Source organism: Podarcis raffonei, chromosome 10 (assembly GCF_027172205.1).
Source record: "Podarcis raffonei isolate rPodRaf1 chromosome 10, rPodRaf1.pri, whole genome shotgun sequence".
Classification (NCBI taxonomy): Eukaryota; Metazoa; Chordata; class Lepidosauria; order Squamata; family Lacertidae; genus Podarcis; species Podarcis raffonei.
In genome coordinates, this window is record NC_070611.1 from 72,498,274 (window position 1) to 72,526,245 (window position 27,972).

Sequence of the window (27,972 nt, forward strand, 5' to 3'; positions counted from 1 at the left end):
TCCCACCCACTCCGCCTCGCCCAGCTTCGGTCCGCTAAGGGAAGGGAGGAGGGATGGGGAAGGCAGGGCGTAAGGAGCCGCGAAGGCCAATGGTAAAGCCGCGAGGGAAGGACGGCGGCTTCTGATTGGTGTGCGGGGCCAGGAGGAGGCGGGGCGCGGGGCGGGGAGGGTTGGCCTTTGGCGCGGCCGTTTCCGGTCGTCGTGAGGGGGAGAAGCCGAGGGAGCCGAGGCGGCGGCGGCCACGGCAGCAGGAGAGGGAAGGTAACGGGGCCAGCTCGGGAGCGGCTAAAGCGGGGAGGCGCGCTCACACGAGCACGTGCTCCTCCAGAGGAGGGGGGCTGTCGCTGTTCTGTCCCGGAGCCGCTTCTGACCCGGGTTCAGATTCACGTGTGAATGCGACCGGGGATGGTCTAGGAAAGCGAGAGGGTTTCTTCCGGGGAAACAAAAGGCTCACAAGTGCCGAGGAGTGCAGACGTGCCTCCTTCGGTCCCTTATGATCGCCTTCCGACGGCCTGGGGACTTGCGTGTTTAAGCGCAGGGGCACGGAAATAGGGTCAGACCCGGGGGCCACCCAGGCCCACGTCTTGTTTTGCTATCCAGTGGTCGTCTCTTTCTCTCTCTGTCTGGTGGTCAGCTGCTGTGGCCCGTTTTGTTCTGTATTATTATTATTATTATTATTATTATTATTTATTCTGCAAACCACGCTGTGATCTTCGGATGAAGGACGGCATATAAATTTAATAAACAGCAATAACTGGGCAGTCCGCCAGCGGGGCCTCCCTTGACGTTTTCGCCACCCGATGGAAGTCGTAGCCCAGAAGGACTGGAGGGCGCCAGGCTGGGGAAGCTGCTCTACGGCGCCCTTAGGTGTCAATTCTTTTGTCCGCCTGTCAATTTGCCCATCAGTCAGGATTCACTCCACCCTCTAATTTGGTGCTCAGGTTCATCCTGCCTCTGGGCTTCGCAATTGTGATAGACCTGACTCCAGTAGTCTTTACTAACCATTTCTAAAAGGGCTTTTCTTTTTAAGGTAAAACGCAGCAAATTTATTAAGTTGCTTACAGTTTATGAAGCAACCTTTTCTTGGTTCTGAACCTCCTGTTGATCAGTTTGATCGTGACTTCACTGAGTGTTTTCTTCCCCTGTGCATTAAAAAAATATACAACATACATATGTATACAGACACAAAGAAAGAGAGGAACATATAATAAATAAACAAATTAATCTAAAGAGAACCTTATCTTCCGTGAGGTTCTATCAACTCTTACTAGCCGCAGCGGCTATGTTCTGCTTCCACTGTTGCAGGCAGTATGCCTCTGAATACCAGTTGCTGCGATTAAAAAGTGAGGAGCGTTCAGGTTGCCCACACTTAATTTTCCTTGGCTCTTACCAGGCAGGTCCACGCTTTAAAGCTCTGTATCTGAGCCCACCCACTCCCTTTTTGCCACAGTTTTCCCCCCTGAGGAAATGCACTCTTTAAAGCACAATTGGAGCAAACAGCAATGCACAGAAAACCCAAATTGACATTAGCCCTCATGGAGAACTAAAAAAAGGGAGGGGGGTGTTTTTGTGGGGAAATGTTCTGTACCTGGAAAGAACGGGGCAAAAGCTAAGTGTGGATAAGTCCTAACTGTTGTACAGCCCTAACTGTTGCTCTGCATCTAGTCCATCTCTGTGAGAACGGGCCTCATCCATTAAACTGGATTTTCTTATGTTTAACCTTCATTGTATAATTACAGACCATTGGCTCATGTAGTCCTGTGTACAGTATTGTTCACTATGAATGGCAGAGGTTTTCCTGGCTCTCCTTCCCTGAGACACCCCCCTAATTGGGCATTGAATCTTGGACCCTGAGCACTAAGTGTACTCTGTCACTGAGGTACAAGCTCTTCCCTGATGCTTTGGGGTGTTTCGAAAGATACAGAACAGTTGACGAATTAGACAAGGAACAACCCAGTGATAACTTGGAATTCAAGGACAGTTTGTTTTGAAGCAAGTATACAGTAAGCATATAGAAACTTCTCTTACCGGGTTTTTCTAATTCTCCATCTAGTTCACATTTTTGTTTGGGCACGATGTGAAAGTTACAGCTACCGAATGTTGGTTGGCTTTTTTATTGGATTGAGGTCCAGCTCTGAGGCCCTTCTGGCGGTTCCCTCACTGCGAGAAGCAAAGCTACAGGGAACCAGGCAGAGGGCCTTCTTGGTAGTGGCACCTGCCCTGTGGAACGCCCTCCCACCAGATGTCAAGGAGATAAACAACTACCTGACTTTTAGAAGACAGCTGAAGGCAACCCTGTTTAGGGAAGTTTTTAAGGTTTAATGCTGTATTGTGTTTTTAATATTCAGTTGGGAGGTGTCCAGAGTGGCTGGGGAAACCCAGCCAGACGTACGGAGTTTAAATAGATAATTATATTTATTAGTTTGTTATAGGTAACATGGCTGCTCTTCTAGAACATATACTGTACATTGGAAGATGCTGATCCTGCGGTACTGCTGTTTTACTGTTTTTATTCTATGACTTCCACTCTGGAAACACCAGGTGGTGGGGTGTGTCTCTGTGATCTTTTGGAACTGGAGTGAGCAGCCTGTGATTGACCATCATTGACCATTCTGGCTTTGAATGCTAGGGACTGGTGTGCAACAAGATAATTGAGAGAGCTTGGGGATCTCCACTCCTGAGTTAAAATAACTTAAATTCAATTCACACATTTTGAACACTTTCATGCCTGCTGTGTCGCTGGCATGGGAAGCAGGGAATGAGAGAGGAAGTGCCACTGAACGCAGCAACATTTCCAAAGCACTTGTGTTGTGGAATAACACTGGTGCTCTGCTCATCGTAATACACTGTGTGCAGTTTTCACCTGGACTGGCTGGCTGGCATGGATTGATCACCTGCACAAACCTTTGTTATTATTTCTCTGACAGTAGCCAGCTGTTTATCTGGGTGTGAAGGTAATGGTCTTCTCTAGCATTCATTCACAGTAGATTTAAGATTAAAAATAGCAACACATTCGTACTTGCTACGCAATCAAGGACACTGTAACATCACCTTCCCCAACCTGGTGTCCTCCAGATGTTCTGGACTACAACTTCCATTGACTGAGGCTGATGGAAGTTGTATTCCAAAACATCTGGATGGGGAAGGCTTCTCTCTTAACACCATGTATGTGAGATCCCTTACTCTGTATTAGTCTGATGTAACAAATTCTCTGGTTTTGTACTCTGAGTCACTTAAGAGGTTATAGGCTATTTTCATTCATAAATGTGCAATCAGTGGGTGTAAAAATCCACTCTTTGATAAAGGTAGCTTGCTTATGTTAAGTGACTCTTTGTGCTCTAAGTGATTGCCCTGAATTATTCCCATGTTTAGCAGTTGTCTGTATTTGCGGGGTATGATAGCATTGCTTGCTATTTTAAGGTCACTCTCAGGCCACTGTACATTGTACACATTGTTGGCAGTTGTGAATGACCACCACATCTGGATATATGTTGGGCAACCAGGCTGTTGCTTAGATGTATTTCATTCAAGATGGGAGAAGCAGGTTGCTTGATGGTAGTATTTTGAGTGCTGTTGGGGGCTTCCTGTGCTCTGGTAACTTGTGCATAATCATTTACTTCAATGAAGTAAATGAATTTACTTAAGCATTTACTTGAATGAAGCTACTGAAAGTTTGTTTAAGAATACTTTCCTTGAAATGTCGCCCAGTCATTACTGGAATATTAATTGATCAGAAACGGTTTTATGATTTTCAGAGTCTGTGTTGTTGGTATTTTGTCTCATTTTATTTTATTGTACAACACTTCAATTGCCCCTGGCTGTGGAGCAGCTAAAAAATCTGAATGGCAATAGTATACAGGATTTTTGTGTGAAGCTAAAGTATTTGATACTGGTTCTTTAAAATTATCTATGCATCCTCCTGGTGCCTAGATATCCGAGATGGTTTTCCAGCCCCAGGCAGGAGGCCAGCTTCTCTCGGACAGAGTCCTTTTTAAGTGTCTGGAGTGTCATGCTACATATAGATAGCTCAGCTGATGAAGTTGGCCCTCCCCAGTTACCTCCAGTGTTAGAAACTCAGATATATAAGCTAGGCACCAAATAGCTCCTTAAACCAGGGTTACAGTCACCAGAACTGAATGCCTAGTTGCCATATTTTGGCCCAGATGGCTCAAAAGTTATATTTTTCAATACGACTTTTTGGTTCCTGAAATTCATTCTGATTTTGCAGAAAAAATATAACAGAATTCTACAGATACTAGTGTATGAAAACAGTCCCAATCCAAAGATCCCCAGGCATGCACCTCCAGATGATGGAGACATCAGGCACCATCGGAGCATCTTCACTTGGTCGCAAGTGGCCAACAGCTGAGTGCAAAATGTGCCTGGCGCCTGGCAAATTTTGATTGCTGCCTGGTGGACTCTTTCAGTACACCAGAAGAGCCCTTCCGGATCAGACAGACCAAAGACCCGTTCAGTTCTCACAGTTCTAATTAGATGCTTCAGGGAAGGCTACAAGAGATCAATATCTATATGGCTGCTGGATAAGGCACCATTAGCTGAACTCTGAAAGCTTGACCTCCGGCAAGGCACACCAATTTTAGTTGAGTGGGCCAATTTCCCATTCTTAAATTGCACCAGTTTTTGTATGCTGTTGTGTGTGCTCACTGAGAGGATTACCACGCTGCAACTCTCCCGCAAGCCAGGTTTATGTGTCCTGCTTGTCAAAACTGTTTCTTGAAATACAATCCTCTAATCTACTATGTCACAACGAGTTTGGAGCTATGGACAGAGCATGTAACATGACATTTGCCACAGCATGTCTGCCCATCTCTGAGACAAGAGATGCAAACAGCTTCTGCATCTTGCTTTATATAGTGATTCCCCTCCAATCACTCTGCTCCCCTCCCAAAAAAACCCCCTACTATCAACCACCTGCTGTCCATGTCCCTTAGAATCCCCTCCTTTTTGTGCCATAGCTCAAAATGATGGGTTTTGGGGACAGAAAATTCAAGGTGCAGGCACATTGCAAATTGGATGTGCGATTGAGATTGCTGGCTCCTGTTCTTGACTGTGCTTCATAGCTCATGGATATAAACAGCTCATTGTGTGAGATACTTGGAGAAACAGGCAATTTGCTTAAGGCGTGTGTTTGTGTGCTGGTCTAATATGTCGCGGTTTTAACAGCCAGAATAGTCCTAATACCTTGGAAAAAAAGAATTGGAAGTAGGAGTAAGCCAGTTGGAGTCCTCAGCCGGTTTTAGGCAGCGTAGATTTTTTTTTTTAACAGAACAACTGACTTTTCAGAATAAAGAAATGTAAAATTGGATTTACAGATGCATGCCAGTTTTTAATAATGTTGTTGTTTAGTTGTTTAGTCGTGACCGACTCTTCGTGACCCCCTGGACCAGAGCACGCCAGGCACTCCTGTCTTCTACTGCCTCCCGCAGTTTGGTCAAACTCATGCTGGTAGCTTCGAGAACACTGTCCAACCATCTCGTCCTCTGTCGTCCCCTTCTCCTTGTGCCCTCTGTCTTTCCCAACATCAGGGTCTTGTCCAGGGAGTCTTCTCTTCTCATGAGGTGGCCAAAGTCTTGGAGCCTCAGCTTCAGGATCTGTCCTTCCAGTGAGCACTCAGGGCTGATTTCCTTCAGAATGGAGAGGTTTGATCTTCTTGCAGTCCATGGGACTCTCAAGAGTCTCCTCCAGCACCAGAATTCAAAAGCATCAATTCTTCGGCGATCAGCCTTCTTTATGGTCCAGCTCTCACTTCCATACATCACTACTGGGAAAACCAGAGCTTTAACTATACGGACCTTTGTTGGCAAGGTGATGTCTCTGCTTTTTAAGATGCTGTCTAGGTTTGTCATTGTTTTTAATAATAGCATGTTTTAAAAATGAAATCTGGCCTTAATGTGAGCATAATGGGTTGTATCCAATGCCCTGTGCGCATAGTTCTGCCGGAACTTCCATTCCCTCTCCTCCCTCTGCGCACCCCCAAAATCTGCTCCCTCAACCCTTTGTAGCTGATTTTGAGGTTGGGTGGGAAAGGGGAGAGAAAGCTTTGTTGTGTGCCACAACAAAGAGACGTCAGTTGTGCCAGCGCAGCTCGTAAACCTTTTGAACTCGACTTCTGACCCTCTTGTGAAGTCATTTGTTTCATACAAATAGATTGGGGGGGGGGCTGTATGCATGATGCAAATGGGTGTAACTCTGATGCAGCTTGACAAGCTCGTGAGCATTATCTAATGCTCTAACAAAGTCAATAAAAAGGATATCATATTGTATAGAAGTTGTGAATCTTTCTCCTCCCGAATTGTTATTTCTTTGGTGAAATGGTCAATTTGTCCATAAGCACAGTGTCCCAGACTTTCAAAATACAGGCTTCTAAAAGATTTGCATTTAAAGTTCCTAAAAGAATTTTGCATTCACTAATCTAGCTGCAGTTAATAAATGGAAGATTCGGTATTTATTGGTTATGTTCTTCATATGAGGAGTAGAATAAGATAGCAGGGTTACTTTTGGGTCTGGTTGTAGCAATTGTCCCATCATTTGATTGTTTGAAAAACTTTTTCCCCAAAGGGAATAATCTTCAGGCAAAACTACCCCGTGTGTACTAGGGAGCCATGTAAATTGTATATTTGCCAGCCAATATTAGATGTGTTACGATTAATTCTATATATATTTAATTGGACTGGACACTTTTACCAGCAATCTTTAAAGCATTTTCTCGAGTTCTAATTGAGATGGATCCAAGTGGTAGTTCATCCCAAATTTGTTCCCAGAGTTGTTCCTCTAATTCTTCACCAAAACTCTTTCCCCCATTTTAGTCTTAACAAAGTGAGAGGAATTGTGTGAGGGTTTAATGTAGAGATGATTCCCTTTCCCAGTTGAGTGGTGGGTCGAGTTGAGTAGTTGCTCAAAACTATTTAAGCTGTGTAATGCCTGGGTGATTTGGCTGATTTAGAAAATATATAATCTGGTGTATCTCTAGCCAGCCACATGGTACATCTCTCAATATAAAATTTATTTATGGAGCACAAGGGGCATTTGATTAGTGTATAAGTCTATATCAATATGTATTTACAGTCATCACAACCAATTGCTAGGCATTTCTTATTTAGGAAGTATCTAAAAAATAAATGGACTTTTAAAATTTAAATAAAAAACCTCTCCTTTAAAGGTGTACCTTGTTCTGCACTTTGGAACTCAGTTTTCCCCGTGTTTTCCCGCTTTTATTGCTGGATTGTGCGGCAATGATTTATGTACCTGTGTATAATTCTTGTGCTCTTTGCAATAAAGTGGGCTAATTATAAATGGACTTCTGTGTAACACCTTGACTTTAAGTTGTCATTAATGGGAAAGCAAAGCTCGCTTGGATACGAGTAGCTAATTCACGAGGAAATTATGTTTGGAGAGGTGTTTTGGGCACGTTCGATTGCAGGCTGGCGCCAGTGGCATATGCCTGGAAGGCAAGTTTAACAAGAGACTTTCATTGTTGGCAAAATATCACTGACGTTTGCCACTTCAGTATGCGTAGGATTAGGCCTGCCTGTTTTGCCAGAAAAGTTCCTGGCTGATTCTGCTTTCTGTCCCCAGGCAATGCCATAACACACTTGGCCCCTCTCTCAAAAAAAGAGCATTGGTAAAAGGAAGTGTTTGTGTGTGTCATGGGAGCTTGCCTGGGCTTGTAGAAGGCTGAAAAGTCTTGACCAGTGTAACTTTCATGAGATTTTATGAACTAAGGGAGAAAGTGTGTTTGTGAGTGTGGGTTTGCATCAGAAAGGGTATGTCACAGGATCAGGGTCACAAAAAGATAACCAGAAACGCCTGGAGGACATGAGAACACTAAAATGTATTGGATATTCTACTCTGAGTAAACCTGTTGAAAGATTTACTTAGGTCCATTAAATTTAATGCAGTGATGGCCAAACTTGGCCCTCCAGCTGTTTTGGGACTACAACTCTCATCATCTCTAGCTAGCAGGGCCAGTGGTCAGGGATGATGGGATTTGTAGTCCCAAGACAGCTGGAGGGCCGAGTTTGGCCATCACTGATTTAATGGGTCCACTGCTCTTAAGTAGAACGCGGTTGGACGCAAGCCATGTTTGTGTCAGGTAAGGAGAAATTTCATTGTTTCCATTAAATCTGTTCTATGTTTTTAGCAGTTCTTGTTTTTATCTGTGAGCCACCTTGAGTCCTGTTAGGGAAAAAGGTGGGTGATGATGATAGAATGCTTGTAAGGTGAGGACTGTGGTCCAAAGAAAGGCAGGGCAGCAGAGTTTTGAGCTCTGCAGAGCTCCAGGTCAGCGAAAGTTGTGAATGGTGTGCTCCATGCATTTTGGTTGCTCTTGGTTTCTGGGCGTAATTTGTGCTGTCCCTCAGGAGAGCGGAGCCATCTTTCTGTAAATCACATGGAGCTGAGGAGGTGCTTCCTCTGAAGTCCAATGCGCGTGCAGGGAGAAACCGCTCTCCCACTACCCCAGCAACCATATTCAGAAATGGAGGATGCATACCTGGTCCTAGGTTCAATCCCTGGCCTTTCCAATTGCAGAAGTGTATGTCGCAGGGAAAAGGGACGTGGGTGGCGCTGTGGGTTAAAGCGCAGAGCCTAGGACTTGCCGATCAGAAGGTCAGCGGTTCAAATCTCAGCAACGGGTTGCTCGGTCCCTGCTCCTGCCAACCTAGCAGTTCAAAAGCACATCAAAGTGCAAGTAGATAAATAGGTACCGCTCCAGTGGGAAGTTAAACGGCATGTCCGTGCACTGCTCTGGTTCACCAGAAGCGGCTTAGTCCTGCTGGCCACATGACCCGGAAGCTGTATGCCGGCTCCCTCGGCCAGTAAAGCGAGATGAGCACCGCAACCTCAGAGTCGGTCACGACTGGACCTAACGGTCAGGGGTCCCTTTACCTTTAAGTCGCAGGGAAAGGCACCTTTGCCAGAGATTCTGGAGAGCCACTGCTAAGCCAATGTTGGCAGTACTGAACAGGAGCAGCAAACTGACTCTGTACATAAGGCAGAAGAGACATCTTACATAATGTGTCGCTGGAATGCTTAGCTCACAGGGCCAGATAAAACTGAAATTGGACTTTCAGACTTCTCTGAAAAATATTTTACATTACTAGGGAGCCAGCCCCCTGAGACCTTCCGGCCCTGTTTCTTTCAGATTAAAAGACTGCTTGGGTTGCAGTGAGGCATGCGCAGAGGTTTCTCACGTTAATTTTCCTTCCATCAATTCCATACAGGCCTTCATGAGGTATTGTGGTGTCTCCTTTTGGAACAGGGGAGCTATAGGGAGCCCTGTGGCCTATGCAGAGCTAGCTCCGCAGCTATCCGAAGGGTGGTGATGGTGGTGGAAGATGATGTGCTATAAATAGTTAAAAGTCTTGCTGCTGGAATGCAAGTTGCACAGAACCCCTTCGAGCGCATCGCGTACATATAATATATACGATGGCTTTGGCGGCAGGGAGGGGCTTGAATCTCTCCCCCAGAATCTTAAGCATTTGCCAAAACAGCTTGGTGACTCTGATCCCCTCCTCTCTTTTCCCTGTGATGTGATTTTTCTCCCTGGGCTGGGTGAGACTATAAATTGTGTATCTCTTTACGCATGGAGCTGTTGAAATTCCATAACAGTGAGCAAATTCTGTACTGCCACAGTGTTTTGTAGTTAGCAGGAAAACACCCCTTCAGTTCTCAGAGAGGTCTTGCCTGATGACGTTTTTATTATCATTTTAGGTTAGGTGAGCATTTCCTAGCTGCTGTAGGTATGCCACAAAAAGAGGAGATTGTTATTATTAATGTTCTTCATTGTGGAATCCTCCTTCAAGATGGAATTTCACAACACTGCAGAGAGAGTTCTGCTTAAGCCTAAAAAAGAACGTAACACAGCACCAGCACTGAATGCCAAATTCAGTTGTGCTGAATACTTTCCTGAAGCTTATGAATCTGCAAGCAAACCCTCCGTAGGCTGTACACCTATGATGCTATGGTAGATTAAAGAAATGAGCATTAAACAGCAGCATGCCATGTGCGGCAAAGTCACAGGCTAGTCTAGATGCTGAAAACATTCTTACTAGGTGTGGGCCAAGGATACAGGGAGTCCACTCAAACACATGCTGAAAGTGTAAAGCAGGGGTCAGCAAACTTTTTCAGCAGGGGGCCGGTCCACTGTTCCTCAGACCTTGTGGGGGGCCAGATGATATTTTTTGGGGGGAAATGAACAAATTCCTATGCCCCACAAATAACCTAGAGGTGCATTTTAAATAAAAGGACAGATTCTACTCATGTAAAAACACGCGGATTCCCGGACCGTCTGAGGGCCGGATTGAGAAGGCGATTGGGCTGGATCTGGCCCCCGGGCCTTAGGTTGCCTACCCACGGTGTAAAGAAAAGAAAGGCACTTTCTATCATATGTGGTGGTCCGGTAAAAGTCTTCTGGGAAATGATTTATAATGAATTGAAGAAAATGTTTAAGATAACCTTTAGTAAAAAAACCGGAAGCTTTTCTTTTAGGGATTATGAATATAGAGATTTTGAAGGACCTTAAAAATTTGCTCTTGTATGCCACAACTGCAGCCAGAATGGTGTTTGCCTGGAAGTGGAAATAAGATGCTATACCAACTAAGGAAGAGTGGCTGATTAAATTGATGGACTATGCCAAATGGCAAAACTGATGGGTGTAATATGAAACCGGGGGGGGGGGATGATTAAAGAATGGGAAAATTTGTAGAATATCTGAAAGGCTCGGGGATTCAAATAAGTTCATTAGTAGGATTAACTTAAATCAAACAGTTAAAAATATAACTAAGATAACAGGAAGAAAAAATGGAGTAAAATGTTAAAAATCTAAAGTAGAAAAGGAACACAAAAGGGGGGGAGGGAAGGAAGTCAGATATGTATTCGAAATATGTGTTTGTAAGGTGTAGTTGTAATCATGTGAAAACACACACACACACACACAGATAGATACAGAGATAGAGATATATAGATATAGCTAGGAAGCAGGGAGTCCAGATGCAGGTTTAGCAGAAGGAAGGCAGAACTGGCCGCTGACTGGAAAGGAAACTGAAACAATGAATGGATTATGGAGGAGGAGGAGTTGAGGGAAGGAGGGGCCAATGAAAAAGCACCAGTGTCTTTATTCTGTGTCCCTGCTTCTTTCTGTCCTCTGCCTCCCTTAGTTTCTACCTGTCAGCCAATGCTGTATCCTTAAAATCATAGCACCATAGAGTTGGAAGGGTCCACAGGGTCATCTAGTCCAGCCCCCTGCAATACATGGCTCTTTTGCCCAACATTGGGCTCAAACCCACAACACTGAGATTAAGGAGCCACATGCTCTGCCAACGGAGCTACCTTCCTTCCTCCCCTCCGCTCAGCCTTTGCCAATCTAGTGACCTCCAGGTGTTTTGGACCACAACATCGATCAACTCCAGCCTGCTGATGGCAAAGGCTGCTTTTGCAAGCCTGTATCTTCCTCCTTCCTGTTCCCTTGTCTTAATGGAGGGTCAGTTGGGACCCTGGGACAGAGGAGCTGTGTGCAGTTCGCAGCAGAGGGGTGGATGAATAAGGGAACTTCTGAAGGCAGCAAGCTTTGGGGACAGCGCTGTCAAAAGAGGTGTGGCATGTGGGGAGTGAAATTCACATTGGTCAGAATGAACTAGCCAAGTCTTTGGCTGCAGTTCTCTAGTTCTAAACAGCCAATAAGTCACGACTTCCGTTCTTTGTAGTTTCAAAATAGCCTGCTTGCAGGAGGGCAGTGTGGTCAGTTACATTTAGCTTAACCCAACGTATTAGTGTGTGCCTGGCTAGTTGTTGATGCCTCTATCCCATGAGAAAATAATGGCCTTGGGGTTCATCTGGGCACATTCAACATGGTGATCACAAATGCCATCACTTCTTGCTAATTAAGACAAGTGGTATCAGCCAGCTAGCTAATTATAACGTCCTTTTTCTGCAGTTGGAAGCGTCTAGCAGAAGGGCAATTGTGTGGCGTGACTGATGGTCCCCACGGGGAAGCCTGAAGACCTTCAGCTTAAAACAAGCTAACGCTTGCTCCTGTCTTTCATTTCCCAAGGATATCACCATGGTTGTGGCTGTTCGGCAGGTCGTTTTGTACCTGTCCCTGTGGACCGCCTGTGTTCTGAGCAAACCCACCGAGAAGAAGGATCGCATCCACCACGAACCTCAGCTCAGCGACAAGGTCCATGATGATGCACAGAACTTCGACTATGACCACGATGCCTTCCTGGGTGCAGATGAGGCCAAGACCTTTGACCAGCTGACGCCAGAAGAGAGCAAGGAGAGGCTGGGGTAAGGAAACCTTGATGGTTTTCACATAGGAAGGCTGCTTGGGGGGGACTCAAATCCACTGCAGCCTCTTGTGTGCCTTCCCCACAAGCCAGCTCCCATGGGGCTCTGATGCACAGTCCAGCTAAGCAACTGTCCTCGCCTTTAGGCCACAGGTAGGGAGCCTGTAGCTTCCAGGTATTGTGGGATTCTCACCATTTACCATGCTCCCTGCAGCTGGTAGATGTTGGAGCCCAACCGCACCTGAAAATCCTCAAGTTACCCATTCCTCCTTTAGACAGACTTGCAGCCCAAAGCTAGCACCATTTTCTCAGAAGTAAGCTGGCATGAATTAAACAGAAATTATTCCCAGGTAGAGTTACGGCAGGTGTGAGGAGCCTTGGACCTAGATGTTGCCGAACAACAACTCCCATCATCCTTGGCCATCAGCCACGCTTTCTGGTACTGATGGGAGTTGTAGTTCAGCAACACCTGGAAGGCCAAAGGTTCCCCAAAGATTTCATTGAAATCTGTGCAGGTGCATCTTATTATTAAGTGCCCCTTAAGTTGCTGATTGGGACGCAGGTGGCGCTGTGGGTTAAACCACAGAGCCTAGGACTTGCCGATCAGAAGGTCGGCGGTTCGAATCCCCGCGATGAGGTGAGCTCCCGTTGCTTGGTCCCTGCTCCTGCCAACCTAGCAGTTTGAAAGCACAAAGTGCAAGTAGATAAATAGGTACCGCTCCAGCGGGAAGGTAAATGGCGTTTCTGTGCGCTGCTCTGGTTCGCCAGAAGCGGCTTAGTCACGCTGGCCACATGACCCGGAAGCTGTATGCCGGTTCCCTCGGCCAGTAAAGCAAGATGAGCACCGCAACCCCAAAGTCGTCCGTGACTGGACCTAATGGTCAGGGGTCCCTTTACCTTTTACCGAGTTGCTGATTAACAGTACAGTTGTACCTTGGTTCGCGAACGCCTTGCGAGTCGAAAGTTTTGGCTCCCAAACGCCGCAAACCCGGAAGTGAGTGTTCCAGTGTGCGAACGTTCTTTGGAACCCGAATGTCTGACGCGGCTTCTGATTGGCTGCAGGAGTTTCCTGCAGCCAATCGGAAGCCATGCCTCGGTTTCCAAACGTTTTGGAAGTCAAACAGACTTTCAGAACGGATTCCGTTCGACTTCCAAGGTACCACTGTTAATAAATTGGTGCCCATGGCGAGAGTCTTGACTAGGGCCCTGGAGTTCATGCCGAGGAGAATAGCAGTGCTAATACCGTAACCTGCTTCACTGCATTTGTTCAAATTAGCTCCTCAAGAAGGCTGTGACCTTGATGGGGCTAATGGCTCCCCCTCGGCAGTGCAGTGGGAAATGCCTTGCCCCACCCCCCACCTTACAACCCCCCCCCCCCCGTGGCCCAAGTGTCAGGTAACAGGAGTGACAGCTGCGGTTATATTTGGCTGAGCATTCTTATGCTTCTGCTGCTCCAGACTTGGGAAAAACTCTTCTTGGGAAATAAATCATGCAAGTTTGCCCCGCTAGCCCCTCACTGTTGAGACTTTCTGAACATGCCACACTGCTGTGGGGGCCTTGGCCAAAGAGCCTGGTTGTTTGTCCAGCCCAGCAAAGTAGTACAGGCTTGCATCATGATGTTCACATTTGCGCCAGAGAATTGATTCAAGATTTCCCCCCCTTTCTCTGGCAGCTGTGAGTAGGGTGGTGCTGTGTTGTCCCAGCAGGCAGATGCCCATTAGGGTCAGGGCAAGAAGAAGGGTATCCAGACTGTCACCCACTAGTGCATGAGGCACCCTATACACACACACAAGCAGGGTTCGAGCAAAGCCAGTAGGTCTAGCAGAAATTTGGGCCGAGCACTCCAGTTCACGTTGCATCACAGGCACACTCTCCAGAGCAGCTGTCTGCGCTGGCAAGGGCTGATGGGAACTGTAGTCAGGCTGGGGAAGGCTGCTCTAGAGTAGCAGGATGTGTGTCCTGCCGTTCAGGCGAGTTGTCGTCTGGTTGCAGGTTGCAGGTTGCAGGCGACTTTTCTAGGACTTGCGCCTCTTGCCCAGAATTTCCACCTCGTCCGACCTTTCCTTGTAGGTCGGGTTTCAGCTAAACCCCTCAGCAGCATGTTTTGATGTAAGTGGAGGATAGCGAAGGGGTGGAGAACAGCCCAACTGTAACGCCTGGCCCTCGAGAGCTTGCCTGTTAGTGGGTCAGGTGTCAAGGAAAAGAATCTGGCACTCTGCAGATAAAATGTGTTTTAACACAGTACAAAGGTAGCATGCGTTTACCTTGGAAGCTCAAAACCAGCCGCCGCCACCACCACCCTTGCCTCCGTCTTGGCTGCTTTTTCAGCTTCTCAGCGGAGGTGGCAGCTGCAGCCCTTTCCCTCCTTTTCCCTAGCTCTGTCCTCCCGGACTCAACTTGCTTTATTGATTCCCAGCAGCTGCTGCTGTGACTGGAGATCCCTGGGGCAGCTGCCTGGAGCAAGGAGGAAGCCTTTGTGTGTGTGTCTTGAGTGGCTTTCCTTGCCTCTGGGCTCCCGAGACCAGGGCTGTTAAATGCAAGTTAATGTTTAAAGTCGATTTAATTGTGCCAAATAATGGGTTGCATCTGGTAGGATCTGGTTCCGTGCTTGCATGGCGTTACAAGCAGGTCCTTGGTTACTACTGAATACACGGGGAGGTGGGCTGTCTGAGAGATCCATATAAACTGCTGAGGGTTTCAGAGGCCACTGGGCCTCAAAGATGACCAGCTGCCACCCTGCTGTTGAACAAGGCTGTCGAACACTAGAGCTTCAGTCTGTTCCTTCCTAATACAGTGGTACCTTGGTTCTCAAACTTAATCCGTTCCGGAAGTCCGTTCCAAAACCAAAGTGTTCCAAAACCAAGGCGCGCTTTTCCATAGAAAGCAAAATGGATTAACCCGTTCCAGACTTTAAAAAAACCCCCTAAAACAGCAATTTAACATGAATTTTACTATCTAACGAGACCATTGAGCCATAAAATGAAAGTAGTAATCAATGTTCTGTACTATAAAATAAATAAGATAATAAAAAAATTAAAATTAATTTTTTTTCTTACCTGCACTGATAATAGTCATTGTTTGGATGGGGGGGGGTTATCCATTTCTGCAGTCAATCAATCAATCAATCATAAAACAAAAAACAATCCACAGACACAAAAATGAAAAAGACACACGCACAAAAACACAAAAGCAAAAACAAAAGCACCAAATATTACCTCAGAACACTGCAATCAGAAACACAAGGCTTTAATTACGATTGGGGGGGACTTAAATTTGCTGCTTAAGGGTAAAACTGAAGGAAGGAAGCCTTAATTACTATGCAGGGGACTCAAATAAGCTGCGCAACAGTGAAAACAGAAGCTCGGGAGCACGTTCGGCTTCCGAGGCATAGTTCGAAAACCGGAACACCTACTTCCGGATTTGCAGCGTTTGGGTTCTGAGTTGTTCTGGAACTAAGCTGCTCTAAAACCGAGGTACCACTGTACAGAAGAGGGCAGGGAAAGGGTGTTGGTTGCTTTCCACCTGCTCTCGGGCTGCAGCCCCCCATCCTCCCTGACAGTTGACCATACTGGCTGTGGTTGAAGGGAGTCCCAGCAACAACAGATGGCTACAGGTGTCCTCTCCCTGGTGGCATAAGGGCTCTTGCTCCTCCCACTGTTGGGTTGCCCCATAAAGGTAAAGGGTAAAGGGACCCCTGACCATTAGGTCCAGTTGTGACCGACTGGGGTTGCAGCGCTCATCTCGCTTTATTGGCTGAGGGAGCCGGTGTACAGCTTCCGGGTCCTGTGGCCAGCATGACTAAGCCGCTTCTGGAGAACCAGAGCAGCACACGGAAACACCGTTTACCTTCCTGCCAGAGCGGTTCCTATTTATCTACTTGCTTTCAAACTGCTAGGTTGGCAGGAGCAGGGACCGAGCAACGGGAGCTCACCCCGTCGCGGGGATTTGAACCGCCGACCTTCTGATCGGCAAGTCCTAGGCTCTGTGGTTTAACCCACAGCGCCACGAGGGAGCTGGCGTTTGTCCACAGGCAGCTTCCGGGTCATGTGGCCAGCATGACTAAGCCGCTTCTGGCGAACCAGAGCAGCACACGGAAACACCGTTTACCTTCCCACTGGAACGGTACCTATTTATCTGCTTGCACTTTGACGTGCTTTCGAACGCTAGGTGGGCAGGAGCTGGGACCGAGCAACGGGAGCTCACCCCATCGCGGGGATTCGAACCACCAGCCTTCTGATCGGCAAGCCCTAGGCTCTGTGGTTTAACCCACAGCGCCATGAGGGAGCTGGCGTTTGTCCACAGGCAGCTTCCGGGTCATGTGGCCAGCATGACTAAGCCGCTTCTGGCGAACCAGAGCAGCACACGGAAACGCCGTTTACCTTCCCGCTGGAGCGGTACCTATTTATCTGCTTGCACTTTGACGTGCTTTCGAACGCTAGGTGGGCAGGAGCTGGGACCGAGCAACGGGAGCTCACCCCATCGCGGGGATTCGAACCACCAGCCTTCTGATCGGCAAGCCCTAGGCTCTGTGGTTTAACCCACAGCGCCATGAGGGAGCTGGCGTTTGTCCACAGGCAGCTTCCGGGTCATGTGGCCAGCATGACTAAGCCGCTTCTGGCGAACCAGAGCAGCACACGGAAACGCCGTTTACCTTCCCGCTGGAGCGGTACCTATTTATCTGCTTGCACTTTGACGTGCTTTTGAACTGCTAGGTTGGCAGGAGCTGGGACCAAGCAACGGGAGCTCACCCCATCGCGGGGATTCGAACCACCAGCCTTCTGATCGGCAAGCCCTAGGCTCTGTGGTTTAGACCACAGCATCACCCGCGTTCCTACTGGGTTGTCCCATAGACGTTGCCAAACAGGGCACATGACCCCCCCCCCCGGGTAGGCCCAGGTATTTAATTTACTTTTGTCTCTCTTAACTCTTGCCGGCTTTTTCTGCATTTCCTACAGAAAGATTGTAAGTAAAATAGATGAAGACAAGGACGGGTTTGTAACTCCCGAAGAGCTAAAAGACTGGATTAAATTTGCCCAAAAGCGCTGGATTTACGAGGATGTAGAGCGCCAGTGGAAGGGGCACGACCTCAATGAGGACGGGCTCATTTCCTGGGAAGAGTATAAAAATGCCACCTACGGCTACATCTTAGGTAGGTCCCCCGCTTTCTGGAGCCCGGCGTCTTGAAACTTGCTTGTTTTGTCTTGTAGAATGATTGTAAGTAAAATAGACACGGATAAGGATGGGTTTGTGACCGAGGGGGAGCTGAAGGCCTGGATTAAGAAGGCGCAGAAGAAGTACGTGTATGACAATGTAGAGCACCAGTGGCAGGAGTATGACATGAACCAAGATGGCTTAATCTCCTGGGATGAGTACAGAAACGTGACCTATGGCACTTACCTGGGTAAGGGGCAAGTTGCCAGAGCCGCAGTCATCCTGATCTCCTGCCGATAAAGCAGGAAGGGGGTGGGTGGGCGGGGGTGGTCTTGCAGGCCATGGGAGGTCTAAAATGCCTAATGATTTAGAGCTGGGGCCTGATGCGCCTCTGCTGATAGAATCAGCCTTCAAAACTTGCCAGGCACATTTTGCACCTGGCTATCAGTAAAAATGCCCAGATAGCGCAGAATTCTGTCCGTTATACTTTATCTGCACAATCAGAATGAATCTCGGGAACCAAAAAGTCACATTGAGAAATACGACTTTTGAGCCATCTGGCCAAAAAATGGCAACCAGGCATTCAGTTTGGGCGACCGTAACCCTAATTTAAGGAGCCATTTGGCGCCTAGCTTTATATATCTGAGTTTCTAACACAGGATAGAATCCCATGTTATGGGAGAGGTAGCAGTTCTCTCCTTTGAAAATGGTCCCTTGCCAACTTACATTGAGGAAGCACAAAAAGCCCTGGAAGTCTTGGACCTTGACTGGAGATGCGTCTTCTCACCTCTGCTTCATTGATAAATACAGCATAGTGACGTGGTCTTAATGGTTACTCTCCTGAGTGCAACCACAGGCTGTATGTTAACGTTACTCTCCTGTTGCGTTTGAGCTCTGCAAGACCTTTGCCTAAGAAAGGAGGAGAGAATCCTGGGAATAGAATAGAATAGATTAAAATAGATTAGAATTTATTATTAATACCCCGCCCATCTGGCTGGGTTTCCCCAGCCACTCAGGGCGGCTTCCAACAAAGTATTAAAATACAGTAGTTTGTTAAACATTAAAAGCTTCCCTAAACCGGGCTGCCTTCAGATGTCTTCTAAAAGTCTGGTGGTAGTTCTTCTCTTTAACATCTGGTGGGAGGGCGTTCCACAGGGCGGGTGCCACCACTGAGAAGGCCCTCTGCCTGGTTCCCCGTAACTTGGCTTCTCGCAGGGAGGGAACCGCCAGAAGGCCCTCGGTGCTGGACCTCAGTGTCCGGGCAGAACGATGGGGTTGGAGAGAAGCCCCCCAGACACTGCGTTGGCCTCTCAGCTCCCCTAAGCCCCAGTTGCCACGGCCATGGTCACAGCCCAGGAGCATCTTGAGGGCCACGGGTTCCTCTGGCCCAGGAGCCCGCCTTCCCATCTGCAGAGGAGGAAATGTCACTCAGTGCAAGGAAGGCTAACTTCTGGGTTCAGCTGCAGTGCCCAGGAGCTCACCACTCTATGTTGTGGGAAGGGGCTATTTCCAAAAATCTCTTCCCTAGCATTGACCCAAACCAGTCTTCTCCAGGCTGGTACCCTCCAGAACTTTGGGACTACAACTCCCATCAGCCCTCGCTAGCACGTCCATGCTGCCTACGGCTAATAGAAGTTGTAGTCCATACTGTCTGGATGGCACCAGGTTGGGGGGAGGGGAAGCTAGTGTGTAAAGCTTTGAGCCTATTGCAAACACACCTTCCTGCTTATCGTGCGCTCCCTGACTTGACTTGGAAAAAGAGCCATCCCTGTTGCAATATAGCATGTTGCTCTTGGCTTTTACTTTAATTTTGATACCCAGATTTCCTTTCATGTATCTCTAGCAGTTGGTTCGAAATGAAATAATTGCTGTGGTTAAAATATACCGTATTTTTCAGTCCATAAGACGCACTTTTTTCATCCTAAAAAGTAAGGGGAAATGTCTGTGTGTCTTATGCAGCGAATGTGTGGTCCCTGGAGCCGAATTGCCCAGGGGAGAAAAGCAGATCATGCTTTTTGTTTTCTGAAAGAGGGAAGGGGGTGTTGAAACAAAACGCTGATTGGCAAGCGATCAGAGAGATAAGGCTGCTGATAAAGGAGGTTGCCAGGGGAGGGGGGAGGTAAAGACAGTGAACTTGCAAGGAGAGGAGACAGGAATACTAAAACAAGCAATGAGGAGAGAAATTAGAAGAAAAGGAGGAGCAAAAAACTGCTCCAGCTAAGGGAAAGACACTAAGACAAACAAGAGGGAAGGGGGTGTTGAAAGGAAGCAGCTGGTCGGTAAGCAATCAGGAGGGAGATAAGGGACACTAGAGATAAAGGAGGCTGCCTGGGAGGGGGGAAGTAAAAGCCAAGGATCCTCAGGATTTTTGCATAGGGTCACCCCAAATTCACCATCAGAAGCCATAGCATGGCCATGGCTACAGCCTGCACCAAAAAAATCACGCATCCACTGTTTCTTGGGGCCGCAATGACACAAAAACGTGGTTACAAAGCACAGATCCACATGGATCCTCAGGATTTTTGCATTGGGTCACCCCAAATTCACCATCAGATCACATGTCTGTGGCCACAGCATGAACCACAAAAATCATACATCCTCTGTTTCGTTCAGAATATCCCCCCCCCCCCGTTTTCCTCCTTTAAAAACTAGGTGCGTCTTACAGAACGAAAAATACGGTACCTTAAAGCAGGCGGGTGACCAAAGAGTCAACCATTTTTGCTAGTGAGAAATTATGGTCACCTGGAGCCTGGTTTGGCCATTCTGTGGCTGAAGCACTCCAGGGGCCCCAAGCAACGTTTTGCTCTTGGAAAAGGTGCTGCAGAACTTGCTGGGCTGCAGTTTTCTACCGTCGTTTTTCCTGAACAGCGTGCCCTGTGACATGTTCAGTAAACATGTGCAAACTGCACTTCTGGCAGTAGTAATGATAACACCGGTGAGGTTTGTTACCCCTCAAGTGATCTCCCGGTGCTGAAGCAGACGCAACCTTTCTCTTGCCACCCAGACGACCCCGACCCCGACGATGGCTTTAACTACAAGCAGATGATGGTGAGAGATGAGCGGAGGTTCAAGATGGCCGACAAGGACGGCGACCTGATTGCTACCAAGGAAGAGTTCACTGCTTTTCTGCATCCTGAGGAATATGAATACATGAAGGATATAGTTGTGCAGGTGGGTACCACGCAGGGATCACATGGGTTAACTTAAGCCAGGGAGCAAGTATAACTGTATTTAAGTGACACACTGCCACCCATATCCTACCCGCAAAAGGCTTATGAAACCATTTTAATGCTACTTCTGAAATGTGTTCGGGTCAGGGTGGATAATATTAATGATTTTTTAAAAAATAATTTTAAAAATCTGATTTTTAAATTTATTTAAATCAGATTTTTAAAAATTTAACTTGGATTTTTTTTAGATTTAAATTGGTTTTTTAAAATAAAATGTTTTTGGAGGAAAAATCTTTCTAAAGATTTTCTATTTAAGTTGCATTCGAGTCCAAAGGCTATTCGTCAGGAAATAAGGATTTGTTTTAAGTTTCTCATGTGTGCTAAAACTCTGTTGTTGTTTTTAAAATTGTTTAACCACATCAGTTAACAAACATAGATACATATGCTATAATGTTACTGTTAAATAAATTGTTACTAAGGAAATGATTATTTTTCTCCTTCCAATAAAGTACAGCAGAAAAGCTGTCCAGATATAAACAGTGAACTTATTAAACCTCACCATAATTTCATAATTATCTTTCTATGTATTTCTAATAGTACAACCAAATCAGTCATTTTTGATTAACTGCTCTGAAAATTTATTATTCCAAAAACGAGACCTTCATCTGGTTGCAAATATTGAGATTATACCAGCAAGAATGAGTCCTCCTGTAAAAAAATGATTTAAATCAAGTCTTACCAACTAGTGATTTAAATCGTGATTTAAATTGATTTGATTTAAATCATATCCACCCTGTTTCCAGTCAGCTTATCATTGTCACCTCTGGGTCATATGTGGAAGGCGAGGTTTCTGAACTTGTTCTGTGGTTGGTTGGTTTGGGATGTTGACTCCTGTTCTCCCTTCTAGGGGTCTCTATGTTCTGTATCGATCCTAAGGTTTTCTTCTTGCCCGCTGGAAAGCAATTCTTTTGCTCGCTTCTCTTTGCTCTCTGGCAAAGAAGGGGCACCCTAGGTCCCACCTGAGCTTAAGCTGCGATGCTGACGTAGGTTTTTCTCAACAGGAAACTATGGAGGACATTGACAAAAATGGGGATGGCTTCATTGACTTGGAAGAATACATAGGTGAGCCAGACATCACTTCCTTCTCCCCTCCTCCTCCTTTAGTTCAGATTCTCGTTGTCATTCCTCAAAGTTACTATTAAAATGCTGTATTTAAAATGGCTGCAGCCCACTTTTGGAAAGAAGGGTGGATAGAAAATTAAATTAAGAAATCCTCCCCATTATTATGGTAGCTGTGGGAGAGGCAGTCACACCCCAGAGGAACAGGGCTGGCTGCGGATTGGCTGCCCAGTCCCTCCCAGTTTCATTAATACTGATGTCTCTTTCAAGTTTGTGTTCCTCAGCATCTGGGCAAAGGGGAAAAGATTCCTGGCTAGACCATTTCAAATAAAAAGGTGCTCCCTTCTTGATACTTGCCTCCCCTTACCTTACATAATCTCATTCCCAGGCCGGCTGCTGATGCAGGTGATTTAAGAGTCATTATTGCTATCAGCCTCACAGAGCCCTATTCCGCGATAGATTTTTATTCTTTTTTTAGTGATTGTTGCAATATTATTTATTTTTATTATCTATTGAATTTACCGTATTTTTCGCACCATAGGATGCACTTTTCCCCCTTCAAAAATGAAGGGGAAATGTGTGTGCGTCCTATGGAGCGAAGACAGCATAGCCCCGCGACCCTCTGCCGGCTGGAGAGGTGACGCGCGGCTATGGCAGGAGCCTCTTTAGCCGCGCGCCTTTGCGCTGCTCCCCAACCTGCTCTTTGGGGCTGGTGGTGGGCTTCCCCCCGCCAGCTCCAAAGAGCAGGTCGAAAGGAACCTGAAGCCTGGAGAGCACACCAACCCCTCTTGCTCTCCAGGCAACCAAGGTAGCCGCCTGAAGGCGACTAAACGCACCTTAAACGGCACCTTGTTTTAGAGGGGGGAAATTCTCCCCTTCTCTGCGCAGCGCCTCCTGCCGCTTCACTGAAGGGGCGCTGAGCAGAGAGGGGGAGAATTTTTTTTCCTTGTTCTCCCCCCTCTAAAACAAGGTGCGTCCTATTGTCCGGTGCGTCCTTTGGTGCGAAAAATACGGTATATATGCTTTGGAGCCTCTATGTTGCATTCCGCAATAGATTTTTATTCTTTTTGTGTGATCGCTGCAATATTATTTATTTTTATTATCTATTGAATTTATCTATTGAATTTGGGGCCTTAGGTTAAAATTTGCAACCGAGTCCAATGGACACGTGGTTCTCAAGCCTGACCCAGTGTCTGTCTGCCTGTCTCTCTACCTCTCTCTCCCTTCGCCACAGGCGACATGTACAGCCACGACGGCGACGCCGAAGAGCCTGAGTGGGTGAAGACGGAGCGAGAGCAATTTGTAGAGTTCCGGGACAAGAACCGCGACGGGAAGATGGACAAGGAGGAGACCAAGGACTGGATCCTCCCCTCGGACTATGATCATGCCGAGGCAGAAGCACGACACCTCGTTTATGAGTCGGATCAGAACAAGGTGAGGCTCTGTCAGGATTCAGGGAATTGGCTTCCTCCCCCATGGCCATAAATGAGCAGATCAAACAAAAGGAATTCTTACCAGTTACCGTATTTTTCGCTCTATAATATGCACCTAGTTTTTTGGAGGAGGAAAACAAGGGAAAAAATATTCTGAATCCCAGAAGCCAGAAGAGCAAGAGGGATCTGGCTTCTGGGATAGCCGCGCGAAGCCTCTTCAGGGCAGCGGGATGAAGGCTCCCCCTGCCCTCAAGAGGCTTCGCGTGGCTATCCCATAAGCCAGGACAGCAAGCGGGATCAGCTGTGCAGCGATCCCTCTTCCTGTCCTGGCTTATGGGATAGCTGCGCGCAGCCTCTCCTGGGCAGCGGGAGGAAGGCTCCCCCAAGAGCTGCGCTCCCTTTAAAGAGCGCGTGGAGCGTGTGTGTGGGGGGCTCACGCTTGGGGGCTTTTCGCCAAAGAGGGAGAAGGGCTGCCCTTCTCCCTCTTCGGTGAAAAGCCCCCAAGAGCCATACACACGCTCCATGCGGCTCTTTAAAGGGAGCGCTGAGCAGAGCCTCCCGCCTGCATTCGCTCCATAAAACGCACACACACATTTCCCCTTACTTTTTTTTGGGGGGGTGTCTTATAGAGCGAAAAATACAGTAATTCAGGGGTTGGCAAGGTTTACATCGCCAGGGCTGGTTCACTCCTGCAGAGATTGCTCTGTGGGCTGGATTGCGTCTGCGCATACATGATTTCCGGCGTCTGCGCAGACGCAGTTTCTGGCGCTGCGGAAGCAAGTCCCTGCTCTGTGCTGCACTGGTTTAGCGCAGCTCACGGGGACTTGCCAGTGGACAGCTCGGTTTGGGGGTAGCTCGTGGACCATTTAAATGACCCCTATGGGTCGCTTGTGGCCCATGGGCCGCAAGTTGCCAACCCCTGAGTTGGTTTCTTTAATAAACACAGCTAAGGACAAAAGAAAGCGTCCACCCAATTAAGCTTACAACCCCTCCGTCCCTATTAATCTACGTCACTCCTACGTCTTGTAATCTGAGTTTCTAGCACCTTCTGTGTTTTTTGTTCTGAAACTTTCTGAGCTCTTCTCGACCTTGGGGAGGGCGGTGGAGGAATGCTGTCCAGAGACTGTGAATCTGTTAACCCTCTCCCTTCCGGTGTTTCTTCTCCTAGCTGTTCCCCATCCAGTATTTCCCAGCTTCTGCCTTCTGAACTATGCCCCTCTGCAATCCACTGTTCCAAATCTATACTGTCCTCCTGCTCCTGGGAAGATTCAGGAGCAGGGGGAAGGGGGTGGCTCCTACCATTCTTCCTCAGTGCAGCCCTCCTCAGCACAGTCCCTGACAGGCTCCCTTTTGCAGAGCGACTGGCTTTGGAAGTCCACATCGCTGGGTGTCGTTGAGGCCCAGGTGCCGAGAGGCCTGTCTCAGCGGAGGCCAGGGGACCAGGTCGCAGTTCCTAGGAAGCTGCCTTGTTATGACTCATTCCATTGGTCCATCCAGCTCAGTACTGTCTGCACGGACTGACACACATTCTGCAGGATTTTAGACAGGGTTCCTCCCAGCCCTGCCTGGAGCTGCCAGGGATGGAAGCTCATATCTCCTCCTCGGAGAAAATCCTGCCTCTCTGTTGTACACTTCGTACTGTATACCTGTTGGGGCAGGGACCTGTTCCTTCCCTGCTCTTTATGTCAACTATCAGGCTGCTGCAGCTAAATAGAAACCCAATTCTCTGAGACGTTTTCCTGATCAGCTCCGGTTGAAATGAATGGAAGCCACACAAGAGCTTCCATTTATTTCGACAGGTTTTGCTTGTGGGAATGTCTTGGGCGATTGTCCCTCTTAAACATTCATTAGGAATTGTTGCCCAAGCGCCTGAGTTCTCCTTTTGTTCTTTAGGATGGCAAACTCAGCAAAGAAGAAATTGTGGACAAGTACGACTTGTTTGTGGGCAGCCAGGCTACGGACTTTGGGGAAGCCTTAGTACGACACGACGAGTTCTAAGCCAGAGAGGAGGAAAAGAGGAAGAAAGTAATTTATTTTTTACGGTTTCCGGAATAACGCGAAGAACTCTCTCTCACTACTGAGACTGGCGGTTTTAGGCAACAACGTGGAAAAACGAGAATTAACCTCTCCCGTCCTTCCTTTGCTACTTGTTCCCGTGGGGACGGGAGCCCAGTGTTTTGACAAGCAACTTTTAACTTGCAACAAATGGGTTGTTTTGTTTTATAGATTTGCATTTTTGGATTTAATTTTTTTTTGTCTAACAAGTTCTGTTTTATTTTTGTATTTTATTTTTGGTCCCGTGTGAGATGAAGAATGCATATCCTGAAACATTAGCCCTAGAGCAACACTAGCTCCCCCTAACTGACCTCCCCCTGTGAGTGTGTGTGTGTGCCTAGCTGCAAAATCCAATCTCAAAATGCCAGAGAACAAGGAGGGCCATGGAAAAACACACGAGAAAGCTTCCGTGTTCTAGTTTCTTCCCCCATTACTGTTTTGAACTGGGGTGATTGCCTCCAGTCCATCTTGAAGGGCCTAGCGGAGAATTTCAACGGCAGATGCTTCCAGTTCAACCTACTACTGTTATCCTCTTCAGTGAAAGAGGATTTTCCCACAATGCACCTCCCACACCTGAGTTAGGAAGGTTTGCCGAAGGCTGTACGTTATGGCACCTTTCAACAAGAGGAGTTGTGGCATCCCTGCTTCACCCCAAGTATTAATTCCTGGTGCTTCTCCTGCCCCCAGGAGCTGGGATCATCCAGCCCCCTTGCAGATGGGGTAGAGGACTTTGGCCAGTGCTGCTACAACCCTCCATTCAGGGCATTCACCACCCCCCCAGGACTTGGTTATGAAAGCCAAATCATCTTCACCTTTTATCCTCCTGGTTCAGTTTGCTGCTCGCCTGGGCCTGCCTCTGCGTAGAGCAGTGAGCAGCTGGTGCCTCAAGACAGGTCACAGTGGGCGGATGCCGTACGGGCGTCAAGCAGGCCAGGAGAATAATGTGGCAGTTGGACGCACACGGAAGTCCTTCATTTTTGAAGTGCCTTTACCTTTTCTTTTTTTAAAATCAGGCTTCCCTGCCAAAAAGGAACCCCGGCGCGAAAACGTGCGTCTAAAAGTAGAGAGGGAATCTGTGTCCTTTATGCAAAATGCATGGCAAATTCAGCAGCAGTGTGCAGTATTAAAGACCTTTCCCCGGCAGTGTTCTGATCTCCCCGGTGGGCTTCCAAGCCCCCAGCTGCCTAGTCTGCCTGGGCGAGGGCCTTCTCCTTACCTCAAAAAAGGCAAACCACACGCCCTCTCTTCTTCCTCTCGGGTCCCAGGGTGCAACGTGGGATCTCGGCCTTTTGAAGCTGATGCTCTTAAGTTCCCATTCTAGGACCAGTTTGCTGGGCTTGCTCATGCAGGTTTCCTGGGTCCAGCCCACCAGGAATGGCTCCCCCCGCAAGCCCATTGAAAGAGAATGTGATCCGTGCTCAGCACGACTGCTGGTTCCTGGTCCCAGGGTTTCAGGCCTGTCTTCCCCAGCCTTCTCCAAAGGTTTTGCGTGGCGATCCCAGAGCTTTTCATCCAAAATGTCTGGAGGGCAGCAGGCTAAAATAGGCTGCTTTCATGCTCTTAAGACACCTCTCCCTGTGAGCCTCTTGAACACTAAAGGCCAACCTCTCCCTCTGGCCTGCACTAAATAACTGTCGTAATCATGAGTGGTTTGGTAAAGTTCCCCCGCCCCCAAATTTCCTTTGAGCCAGGACAGGGCAGAAATCTTCAAAACACTACCTACACCTGACAATTCCAACTAACCTCTTCCTTTTAGTTAACAAACTTGGTGCTGGGAACAGGAAAGCAGTGCTCATGAAACCAGGCGTTGAAAGAACCCAGGATTTTGTAAGATCAGTGTGTCGTGAGCCTGGGCTTCCGCTCATAACGAAACAGCAGGGCATTCCTCATTTCCCAGTTTCAGGAAAGGAGGTGCATCCTGGTTGAGCAAGGTGCCAGATGGTGGGAGAACAAAACACCCGTGTAGAGAACCTCGGTCCCATTTGCTTAGCCACAGAGAATGGAGAGGGGCGGTGAGTTAATGAAACATTGCTTCTCCTTGCCCAGATGTGAAGACTTGAGTGGGGAAAGGGAGCTGTTGCCATTGTTGGCTTCCCAGCTTCTTTGTTGAACACTAACGAAGGTGCATCTGCACCACAATTGCATTTTCCTTCCCACGCTTGCATTTTTTCACTCTGAAGCAAAAGCCCCCTCCTCTCCCCTGTAGCCTATGTCCCACCCCCAACCCCAGGAAATTCTGGCTTGCAGATTTGGCAGCGAGAAGGGGGGGGGGGTGTTTGCTTGTGTGTGCATGCAACCTAGCTGGCTCTGTTGGCGTGACCGATATCAGGAGCAGGTACCTTCGGGGATGTACGCCTGTGATGCTTCTTTTTAGCACTGATGAGCCAAAGTTTCAGGGGTGCTGCTATGCAGATGTGTGCTGTAAAAACACACACACACACAAACAAAAACTTCATCCCCACTGCAGGAAAAAAATGGCCGAAGCAGAATTCTTTCTAAGTCGGGGCTTTCTGCCACGTGTATCTTGATTTTTCTACTCCGCCGTGTTACCTCCTTGCACAATCTTTATTATCAAAGCAGATATGAACCTGGTGGCCACAGAAACTCGTTACTCGCATGCCCCAAAGTTCTTCATGGTCCACCTTTTTAGGAGACGACTTTTTTTTTGGTAGAGTGTAAATGGAGTTTTATATAATGTACAACATAAAGATGGTGTCTTAATAAAAACTGTTTACATCC

General features: G+C 47.6%; 1 protein-coding gene across 3 annotated transcripts; it reads left to right on the plus strand.

Moving 5' to 3' along the window:
- The first annotated feature begins 38 nt into the window (after window positions 1-38).
- Window positions 39-27,972, plus strand: CALU (calumenin). Of its 3 annotated transcripts, none has more exons than XM_053404705.1 (7): window positions 39-92; window positions 12,071-12,306; window positions 17,261-17,454; window positions 20,461-20,627; window positions 21,688-21,748; window positions 22,980-23,179; window positions 25,072-27,972. In XM_053404705.1, exons 1-7 carry the CDS (start codon window positions 54-56, stop codon window positions 25,174-25,176), a joined length of 1,002 nt encoding a protein of 333 aa, XP_053260680.1. In that variant the 5' UTR covers window positions 39-53; the 3' UTR covers window positions 25,177-27,972. The 3 variants fall into 3 exon arrangements, with proteins under 3 accessions (XP_053260680.1, XP_053260681.1, XP_053260683.1); XM_053404706.1 differs by lacking the exon at window positions 17,261-17,454 and adding an exon at window positions 17,513-17,706; XM_053404708.1 differs by lacking the exon at window positions 39-92 and adding an exon at window positions 177-261.

Coding starts and splice junctions, on each gene's coding strand:
- CALU (XM_053404705.1), top strand. CDS start 54: ATGGGGAAGGCAGGGCGTAAGGAGCCGCGAAGGCCAATG. Junction 17,455..20,460: donor CACCTACGGCTACATCTTAG/GTAGGTCCCCCG, acceptor CTTGCCACCCAG/ACGACCCCGACCCCGACGAT. Junction 21,749..22,979: donor TGACTTGGAAGAATACATAG/GTGAGCCAGACA, acceptor CCTTCGCCACAG/GCGACATGTACAGCCACGAC.